At 55.7% G+C, this 10,336-nt stretch overlaps 3 protein-coding genes across 3 annotated transcripts; 1 reads left to right on the top strand and 2 right to left on the bottom strand.

Moving 5' to 3' along the window:
* Positions 1–2,522: 2,522 nt before the first annotated feature.
* PODANS_1_11060 (uncharacterized protein) lies at positions 2,523–5,061 on the top strand (the record flags this gene model as incomplete). Its single annotated transcript, XM_001908734.1, has 3 exons — positions 2,523–2,649; positions 2,718–3,275; positions 3,335–5,061. 3 exons carry the CDS (start codon positions 2,523–2,525, stop codon positions 5,059–5,061), a joined length of 2,412 nt encoding a protein of 803 aa, XP_001908769.1.
* A 220-nt stretch (positions 5,062–5,281) lies between these two features.
* PODANS_1_11070 (uncharacterized protein) lies at positions 5,282–6,019 on the bottom strand (the record flags this gene model as incomplete). The annotated part of the gene is made up of 1 exon (XM_001908735.1): positions 5,282–6,019. One exon carries the CDS (start codon positions 6,017–6,019, stop codon positions 5,282–5,284), a length of 738 nt encoding a protein of 245 aa, XP_001908770.1.
* A 1,047-nt stretch (positions 6,020–7,066) lies between these two features.
* PODANS_1_11080 (uncharacterized protein) lies at positions 7,067–9,547 on the bottom strand (the record flags this gene model as incomplete). The annotated part of the gene is made up of 1 exon (XM_001908736.1): positions 7,067–9,547. One exon carries the CDS (start codon positions 9,545–9,547, stop codon positions 7,067–7,069), a length of 2,481 nt encoding a protein of 826 aa, XP_001908771.1.
* Between the last annotated feature and the right edge of the window lie 789 nt (positions 9,548–10,336).

A 10,336-nucleotide genomic window follows, 5' to 3' on the forward strand; every position in this document is an offset into this window, starting at 1 on the left:
GCGCAAGGCTCCAAACAACAACACGCCTGTCGACACATTTCAGGTCCGCCTACTACCAACCGCTACCTATTCCTGACTATCCCACTACAAATAGACAACACCGTACATCCCGTCCTTCATTAGGTACTCCGTCTCTTGCAGCCTTTTTTTTCTGCACCTTCTATCGGCCCCCCCCCCCAAAAGCGCAAAGCTCCGCAGTCGCACCTGCCCAGCCAGCTCCAGAGCCTCGTGTACAGCGAACCCGGGCACCTCAGTTTGGTGCAACAACATGTTACCTAACCCGACGCGCCAACAAACCCCACTGGGGCCTGCAGTCAAACCTCTCCACCACAACATCCTCGCAGTCACTGATTTCTGGTCGCTGCTGTTCTTCTCTATGATGGCGCTGGACTGACGACCAATATTTTTATTTGCTGTCGTGGAGGTGTGCCATTGATCATGGCTGATATCGACAAGGCTGGTTTTCGCAAATCGATTCGCCATGTCTGCATGCTCGGTGCACCGCTGTAGGTGTCCAGCGAGCCGCCGGCGACTTGGGTCGCTGTTCTTCAGCTACGCGATGCAGCTATCTCGAAGGCCCTTTAGGTACTTCGGGGGCGCTCTTCCAGCGTTTGGCGGAAGATCGAGTGGTCTTACGCGAGGCCTTCCACTGTCCAATTGGGGCTCGCTGTTGTCTTTGAGACACCGCAGCGCTGTCCTCCCGTCCCCTCCCAAAGCGACAGGGGGTCTTCGTCAGCACCGCCCAAAAGCCGGGGTGATTTTTTTCTTTGCTGATTGATTTTGAAGCTGCTGTGGAGCGCCCCCCCCCCGGGTCTCTCTGATTTTCTCTGCCCAGGCCCGCCCAAGCTTCTCTTCTTCAGTTCTTCACAGCCTGAGGTGATCGCTTTCCCCCTCACTTCCCATTCTTCGAACCAGCTTCTGTCGCAACGGTTTGCTTCTCTTGGTTAGGGGCATTATACACCACTATTGCACCAGGAATTTGGGGAACCTTTTATTTCTCTGCTATAGCCTTCCGCCACTGGCATGGCACAGAGTCTCTGGAGAGGAGCATACAGCAGCTTAGGCCGACACAGTCTGTCAGCTCTTCATCTCAGCCTATAGCCTCGCACTTTGCTTCCTGCTCTGAAATGATATATGATTTTCTAAGTTCTTTCCATGCCAGCATCAATCTTCGTCAAAGGAAGGCGTACCTAGAGCACTACACTGACGCGCTATCCAAAAGCACTATTTTATGTAAATTATGCAACATGTCCTCGAAATACAAATTGAAGACTACGGGACTTGACTTGATACCGTTAACGAAGCCCAACCCGTTGGAAACGCATTGTCGGGGCAAGACGACCCAAGCCGACCCAGGACAGGCGAGCTCGTTGCGCGACAGTTGGATCATATCGATCGAACAAGACGCCGAGTTGCAGCTGGCAGCGACATCACTGTTGCCCTGCCGCACCTCGCTCGCCGGCGGTGTGCTCGTCACATTCATTCATTCACGCTTTTCTGCTTCTGAACTTCTTCTCGAGGTCTAGACGTTCTGAATTTTTCATAGCGCGGGAATGCTGAGACGGGCATAGGCGGCGCGGACGGCCGGATGGCCAGCCCCGCCTGAACTTCCGCCGCTTTCTCGTCGACATCCACAGCACCAACGCGCCAGCCACACCCCGCTGATGCCATTGCGCGTTTGATTCCGACTCAGTCTAGGTACTGAACAGCGCTCTCTTTCGTGTCAGTCTCGAGCATAGTGTAGATGAACAAAAGAAGCCATCTCCAGAGTGTCGTGTCCCGGGTCCCAAAGCAAGATCTTGGCTTCGGTTGGGCTCAAGCGCCCAGTCTGTGATGGGTACGAGGGTACCAACCCGATGACGATGACGCTGCTACCGTTTACCTCTCCGTGAGCTATCGACCCCACCCCGCTTGCCAGAGGGCAACCCCGCTCCGCCAGTCAACCCCTCCCTGTGCCCCGCGAACGACGCAAGCTGAATGGTTGGCTTGGCAGTGTTTCCGATTGCCTGAAACTCGGGTTTTTGGCTGTGATATGGCATGGCCGATGCAATGGTGTGAGCCGCGCTGATGTTCAAGCAGCCCGAAGCAGGATATGAGCTCCTGCTTTGTTTCCAAGTTGATAATGGAGGGTGATGCTCAAGTTTATATTTAGGGAATTGGTATCCTCATTCTCGTCCCCCTCTCTCTCCCTCTCCCTCTCTCTCTCTCTCTCTCTCTCTCTCTCTCTCATGCTGACCCTCTTTCTTGCCACACCTCCAACAAATAGAGCTTATCCATCCCATCTCCAAAGCCCGAACCCACCGAGCTGAGCTCACCGGCAAACAGGGGTTTTTGTTTTCCTGTCTTGCTCTCTGCGAGCTTCTGCCCCGCACTTGGTTCCCTCTTCTTCCAAGACTTTTGAAATATCTCGCCCATTGATACCCTCTACCTAAAACTCATCTTACACCCAACTACCGTTGTTATTTTCTGCCACTTTAAACTACTACAAAGCATCATAGCGATAAAGCAATTCATATTCAGCCATGGCTTACTCAAGGGAGTACCCGACCATCTTGCTCGGGGTCATCCTCCTGTTTTGGTTTGTGAAGCCCACCCTCGCCTTCGGCGCTGGTAACATTGCCGGGATTTCTAGCATCGAGGGCCAGAACTGTGAGTTGATTCCTCCTACCATTTACGGCACATCACCAGGCTGATCGGGCGCTTTGTCACAATCACAGGGCGCCACGGTGACATCGAAGATGCCCTCCTCAAAGTCATGATGGCCCGCGCCGTCGGCGGCAAGAGATTCGACAAGCTGATGGTCTCCCGCGTCTACTTTGGCAACTGGCTCCGCGACTACTCCCAAGCCATCGACGTCGGCACCGTCAAGAGCGTCTCTGCCGAGGCCATCAGGCTCCTTCTCTGCGTGCTCGGATTCATTACTTTCGGCTACGGCAGCAAGGAGTTCGAGGTGACGGCCGACCGTCTGGGGTGCTACCGTCCCGAGGACCACATCGACAACCCAAAGGACTATGCCGAGAACGAGGACGCCAGGCAGTACCACCGCGCTCTTCGCGGCCCGGTCAACGAGGAGGTCGAGCTGGCGATCGACCCCGAGACGGGCATGAAGAATTACATTGCTAATGAGAACATCGGGATCATGACGTCGGCTGCGCACTGCAGGAAGCTGTTCACGGATGCGATTGAGCTTGGGAGGAGGTATGGGAGGAGTGGGAACAAGGATGATTTGTATGAGTGCCTGAGGTTGATCGGAACTGGGTTGCACTGTCTCGAGGGCATGTTTCTCTCATCGTTATATCTTACAGGACAAGGTTCGAAACTAACATGAATGCAGATTACTTCGCCCACAGCAACTACATCGAACTCGCCCTCATCGAAATGGGCGAGCAAGACATCTTCCCCCACGTGGGCCGCAACACAAAGATCTCCCTCGAGGGCGCCAACGACGAAGTCTACCCCATCGTCACCGGCACCTTTGGCGGCGTCGACTTCTTGCACTCGGTCACGGGCGAGGTCTCGGACAAGCTCATCCAGAGTGAAATCCAAGACCTGGAGAACACGCTCGAGCAGTCCAAAAACTCGGACCTGTCCTACCTCCGCGAGCTCCTCGACAAGATCCCCGACGGGCTCATCGGCGGCGACAAGAAGAACAAGGTCAACGAGATCCAGGACAATGCCAACGCCGCCCAGATGGAGCAGACGAGCATCTCGCCCAAGGAGACGGAGGAGTTTACCCGCCAGGTCCAGGACATCTTCCGGCAGATCATGCCCGCGATCGAGTATCACGACGACTTGCTCAAGAGCATCTCGGAGGCGGTGTCTAGGATTCCGATTCTCCCCAAGATTATCGAGCAGCTCGAGGAGCAGCTCTCGTTGTTTGTGTTTCAGGTCATCGCCCCGTTTGTGATTCCGGTTATCGAGCAGATCAAGAACGAGCTCGCGACGGGCGCGACGGAGATTATCGAGTCGAGCAAGAACGAGCAGCACATTGTTTTCGAGGACGATGACGCTTCTGATCCTACGCACTCGATGCTGTCGAAGGATCATTTTACGAACATTCTCAACGAGGTTGCTGGGCGGGCGGCGTCGAAGGTTGTTTCCTGGTCTGTGCCGCAGCTCATGGAGGCTATCGATGACGAGGGGGTGGATGTCGATCGGGTTCTCAACAAGATTATCTATGGTGTGCTCCACCACCCTGCGCAGCGGAACACGGGGCCTGACGGGGCTGATGAGGGCCGGAGGCTGATTTATGGGATTGTGGAGGAGTGGTGGAATGATATGGGGCGGGGTCAGCAGGAGGATTATAGGCGGAAGCTGAGCAGGGAGGGGGTGGAGAATGGGGAGAATCATAGGGAGGGGGAGAAGGATTGCGGGCATGGGTGTGGGGGGGGCGGGTTGAAGGTGAAGAAGAATTATGCTAATGCTGCGCCGGAGACGATGGAGGATCGGATTGCCGAGGCGGCGGCCGGGCATATCGTTGCGGGGGTGAAGCAGAGCTTTAAGCAGGCGGCCGAGAATGCGGGGACTGGGGAGGGGGGTGGAGGGTTGGGGGGTTTCTTGAGTAGTGTGGCGGGCAATATTTTTAACTCTGCTAGGCAGGAGAGGGAGAGGGAGAGGAGTGAGCAGCAGGAGGAGACGCCTAGCTATGGGGGTGGTGGGTATAGGAGACAGGAGGAGGAGGAGACGCCTAGCTACGGCGGCGGCGGTGGTTATGGTGAGGCTGCCAGCTACGGCCGTCGTGAGGAGGAAAGCTCCGGTTATGGCGGTGGCTACGGCCGTCGTGAGGAGGAGAGCTCTGGATACGGCGGTAGCTACGGTCGTCGTGAGGAGGAGAGCTCTGGATACGGCGGTGGCTATGGTCGTCGTGAGGAGGAGAGTTCAGGTTATGGCGGCGGCTATGGCCGTCGTGAAGAGGAAAGCTCTGGTGGCTATGGCGGTGGCGAAGCTGCTAGCTACGGTCGTGGTGACTATGGCGGCTACGGTGAATCTAACACCTACAGTGGTTACGGTCGCCGGAGAGATGACGACGAGGAGGAGGATGAGGGACGTCGCCGGTGGTAAACACTGGGCGGGTTTGTCTCGGGCATTCTTGGCTGACATGGTGGAATCAGAAGATGAGGCACTGGGTTTGTGATGGGTGAAATGGCTAGATGAGTTATATGATATCAAAAGACTTTTGCGTGTTGTATCCCGAACGCTGTGAGATGATTGCTGGCCGTGAATAATCATCTCCCCTTTTTAACCACGGGCCTCTGCTTACCCTTCCCCGTCCTCTCAACATTCAAGGAGTCCAAGTAGGAACCGTACTCGGCCCAGTAGGCGTCTGATCAATAACATCCCTCTGCCTCACACACTGGCTCTTGGCCGTAATCGCCGCCGGGCAGGCAACCTGTCTGAACCTCACATCAGGGTTATCCGCCCCCATAAACCAGTCAAACCTCCAATTACACCCCGCCTTGAGCTTGTCCGGAAAACTCTCGCAAGCACTCTTGCTCCCCACACCGCCATACCTCTCCCCCCAACCATTAGGCGGCGCACCATACTGCTGGGTGCACGCATTAAAGATCCCGACACCACCCCCCGGCATGGCAATGTCAAAGTGGTTGTTTCCCAGGTCGCCGCCGGTGTTGGTGGCCTGGACGATCATCTTCTTGCCCGAGACGGGGCCGGAGGTGAAGGTGAGCTCGTAGCAGGAGCAGCACCAGGAGGCCTCGTTGCTGCCGGCGATGTTGACGGCCGCCCAGCCGTAGGCGACGGTCTCGTTGACCGCCCACGGGGATTGGTTGCTGCACATGAAGGCTGACCCGCCCGAGTCGCACCCGGAGCGGGTGGACCCGCGGTCGTTGAGGGGGTTGTCGTTGCGGTCGCAGGTCAGGACGGGGGTGGAGGCGGTTGACTTGCCGGGCCAGGCGCAGGAGGGCTTGCAGCAGTCCCAGTAGCGGGTTGTTTTGCCTGCACCTTGGGCTCCCTGGGCGGAGGCGAAGCCGCCGAAGGCCAGGATTGTGAGGGCGAGTTGCATGACTGGGTTGCAGATAGGGGTAGACCGTTGCAAGTAAACAAAGCTGGAGGTGACAAGGCAACCACAGAAGAACAAGACAAAACACAGTTCCCAGGGAGGAGGCGAGAAAATATATACAACAAGATCAACACGGAGCCCAACCCCGGATCGTCACCTCTATATTGCCCTCCCCGCAAATATGCCATCAACAAATACAACAGTCGATCCCACCAATCGACCCCCATCCCCCTAGGTACTCATCTCCAGCATCACAGACACATTGTAAGGCTGCTCAATTGTCCCAGGTAATACCCGTCCATCCAAATTGCGTGATTACTTGTCCCGGGAATTTATTCCACCCCATCGTCCCTGGCCAATATGAGGCGTCCTATGACGGAGAAGAAGATAGACAACGGCAATGGCTTCCGAGATGGATATAGTACATAGATGAACATGTCATGTCAGTTACATATTCCCCTGTTTCTGGAATTTCTGGAGGTAGGTACAGAGGCGTGAGAGATATGCGATCGGCGTGGCTCGGGGAGGCGGGTGGTATATTAACCGCTGCAAGCTTGCTTGGCCCCTTGTTGTATGGCCCCCGCACTGGCAGGGAGATAAATAGGGGTTCGTCATCGTTGTCGTAGCTGCAGGCTGACCCCCTTATGCAAGATCTAGATAAGAGAGAGAGAGAGAGAGAAAGAGAGAGAGAGAGAGAGAGAGAGAGAGAGAGAGAGAGAGAGAGAGAGAGAGAGAGAGAGAGAGAGAGTGTGTGTGTGAATGAGCTAGTTAGTTAGTTAAGATGAGCTGTTTGTTTCCAAGCTTTTTGGCTGTGAAATATCATGAGAGCCTTTTTACAGAATGAGGTGTTAGATAACAATTCATTTTTATTTATCATTCAACCAGGTGGTGGAGCTTCATCTTGCCATGCATCTCTGACGGAGTGGTGCTTTTGTCTGTCTGTCTGCTTTAAGCCAAAACAAAAAAAGTCAAAAACATTCTAACAAGTTCCAAAGTAGCAAAGTAAGCCAACTCGCTGTTGTTTCTTCACCCCAGTCATAACCCACCCCATCACGGTAACCTCAACTCCTCCCTCCCCTCCACCTCAACACTATACTCCTTATACCCCCACAAATACCTCACCCTCAACACCTTCCCTTGCTGCCCCGCCATCGGGTTCGGATCCCAAAACCCAAGCAACTTCCCCTTCTTCACCCCCCTCGGAATATGCAACCGTCCCCAATCATCCACCAACGCCGCCAGCGCAATCGTCACATCCGCCACCTCCTCCGGCGGCGCATTCCTAACCCCGTACTTCGCCGACAAAATCACCAACCCCCCCTTTTGTCGTTCTTCCCTCTGCCTCCCCTCCGCTCCCGTGGCCAGAATAACAGTCAGCTCATCCGCCTCGGTCCTCCTCTTATTAATATACTGCCTCAGCGCCGCAGGATTGATCCCCGGCCCCCTCGCCTTCGCCACCGCCCTCCTCTGCCTCTGTCTCTGCTTATAAAGCTCACACGCCGCCAAAGCAGCAAACGGAAACACGGTACTCCAAAACAGGACCTTCATCCCCAGCTTCGACCTCCCCGCCCCGCTCGCCATGAGAAAAGGCAGCGAGAACCTCTGCCCGAGCCTGGACCAGTAGAGCGAAAGATGAAGATTGAACGGCGACAGCCCGACCTCCAACCCTGCTTTGCTGAACCGACCAAACGACTTTAGCGCTCGGAACGCGAGGTAAAAGTCCTTTTGGACGGTGCCCGCTAGCTCGACCTCCCCGCGGATGCCGCCCTTTGCTCTGCCGGGGAGGTAAGAGGAAAAAAAATCCCTGCCGTAGCGGAGGTAGGCTGCTATGTTCCCCGGGGTGAAGCCGGTGGAAATTGTCCAGCTGCCGGGTTTGTTCTCGTCGAGGTCGGCGTCGAGGACGGAGAGGCCGCGGGCCGAGGGTCTGGTGAGGGATTTGCCTTGGTGGATTCCGAGGTCGGGCTGGGCGAAGGAGTAGCCTACTTCTAGGGTTGGGGGGTTGGTGAAGGAGGCTAGCGAGCGGGAGCCAAAGGTCCGGGAGAAGTGCGTCATGTCGGCGCATTCTTTTGGCCGTGACGATGCGAGGTTGAGGAGGGAGAAGTCGCCCGAGTCGGCGATGAGGAAGGCGGTTCCGTTCGAGTCTGCGCCGACTCGCTTGTGGGCGGCGAGGCCAAAGTTGGTGATGTTGTGGGACCAGATTTTGGAGGCGAAGAGCTCCACGTTGATGGGGGCTGTTGGGTCGTGGAGGAGGGGGATGGTGTGGCCTACTCGGAGGGAGGTTGTGGGGTGAGGGAGGGGGGATACGTCTGTCTCGAGGATGAGGTCAGGGATTTGAGGGTGCTGGGGGGTCCTCGGGTCGCGCCAGGCCATCTCTTGGCGGAAGGAGAGGTTCAAGGCTGGCAGGAAACGGGAGGATAGAAGCTGGTCAAGACGGCGGCGGCTGTGAATGGATGGGCCTGGGGGCTGGTAGTGGTCCAGAACCAATGGGGCGAGTCTGATAGGGTCATCGAGGAGACCGTGGACTGAGCCGGTGATGGTGAGGGTTGGGTCAGTGAACCGGATGGGAGGCTTGGTTGATGCCTTCTTTTGCTGCTGCTGCTCCGGAAGAGGTGCCTTCTTTTCTCCCTCTTCTGAATCTTCAAAGAAGTCTTTCAAGACCTTCACAAGAGTTACTGAGGCTTCCTCGAATGGCTCTTTGAATCCTGGCAAGGCCACGGTGGCAGACTTTTGCAGCGAGAAATCCAGCACTTCCACTCCAGGGTTTCCACGCTTCGCAAGTTCCTCAGAAGACGCAAGTAGAGGCGAAGCATTCACCCTGAATCCCAAGTCTGTAGTCGCCCGGGCATCCCGGCGAGTGAGGAGGATATACTGATCTTGGATCTTGCTCTCATAAGTGGTCTGCTTCTCTGCACCAAGAAGGGCAACATCAAGCTCGGCCTCGTCATCCTCCGAGTCATACCCCTCGATGGTCGACAAGTCGTAACCAATTCTTCGTGATGGGTCGGCCAAGACTTCATAAGCCGCTTGAACCATCCCCAGATAGAAACCTGCCGGGCTCTGCAAAGGTCCTGACTGCCTCTCCACAGCAAGCACTTGAACGAGGCGGTTATAGGCAGCCTGAACCTCCTCTCGCCTTAGTGCCGGCCCCTTCTTGGGAAGACACATAAGCTCATAGTAGCTTCTGTCCAGAGGGCCGTCTGCGAATAGCTTCCTGATGACCTCTCGCTCGGCGGCAACCTTTTCATCATCATCCTGGTCCTCTCCGCCCAAGTGCTCAGACGCCAGGGTCGAACCCACAAAGGAGGAAGCGTCGTCAAAATCAAACTCTAGCACGCTCCTGGTTGCTGCAAAGTGTTCACGAAGGGAATAGCGATCTGTTTCAGCAGCAGGTGGGCGCAGCGACTGGCGATCAGCCTCGGCTGGACGTGCCGCCCTCTGGGAGCCATGGTTAGCCGGGGCTCTGGATCGCTGGGAGCGGATAGAACGCGTGTCCTCGTAGGTGGAGGGAGGTCTATTCGTCCTTCGCGACATGATGTTAGAGCCGAGAGTGACGACGCCGAGAAGAAACCAAAAGAGGCGTGTTGAAAGAAGACAAAAAGAATGGTTCGAGAATATCCCTTGATAGAGAATCGGGTTAGCTATCGCGGGGCTCAATGCAGGACGATGAGTGGTTCACCGCCGCCTGATGGGTAGCGGATAGGTGCCGAGCCTTCTGATGCGACATGGCGACAGGGGGGCTCGGCTGCTAGCTCGTTTGAGGAACTACAATAAAAGAAGCCGACGTGCCACATGCCAGTCAGGTATTCAAGAATCAAGATAGAGAGCAGCTTTTTCATTACGAGATATATCGGGGACATATTTCCAGCTGCCCAGAAGTGCTAAAGAAACGGACGCGTAAGGTTCACTCCCGGCGGGCACCTGTAGTTGGCCAGTTCTCACAGGACCAAGATGCTAACAGTTGTTAAAAATGGCAAGATGGAGAATAGGGCTTAAACTGCGCCTCAACCGGACGCCTTTCCACCTGGAAGGGAGACACCAGAGGAGACACTATACAGGATACAAGTAGCACACAACTCGGTGCAGATCTCACATTTTGAAGTTGTACAACAGAGAGACGGGGAAGAAAAAGAAAAAAAGGACCTGACCTGAAAGCGGCAGGCAACTGGAAGGCAAGGCAAGGTCACCGCGATAAGCACCCTTATCGGCTGCAAGCAACTGGACTGGTCTGGGTGGGTTGCCAGGCAAGGCATCCCTGCAAAGCTACGCTAAACGGCAAGCGCAGCGAAACGCGCGCCTGGTCAAAGGACTCTTCTCAAAAAG

This window comes from Podospora anserina, chromosome 1 (genome assembly GCF_000226545.1).
Source record: "Podospora anserina S mat+ genomic DNA chromosome 1, supercontig 2".
Taxonomy (NCBI): domain Eukaryota; kingdom Fungi; phylum Ascomycota; class Sordariomycetes; order Sordariales; family Podosporaceae; genus Podospora; species Podospora anserina.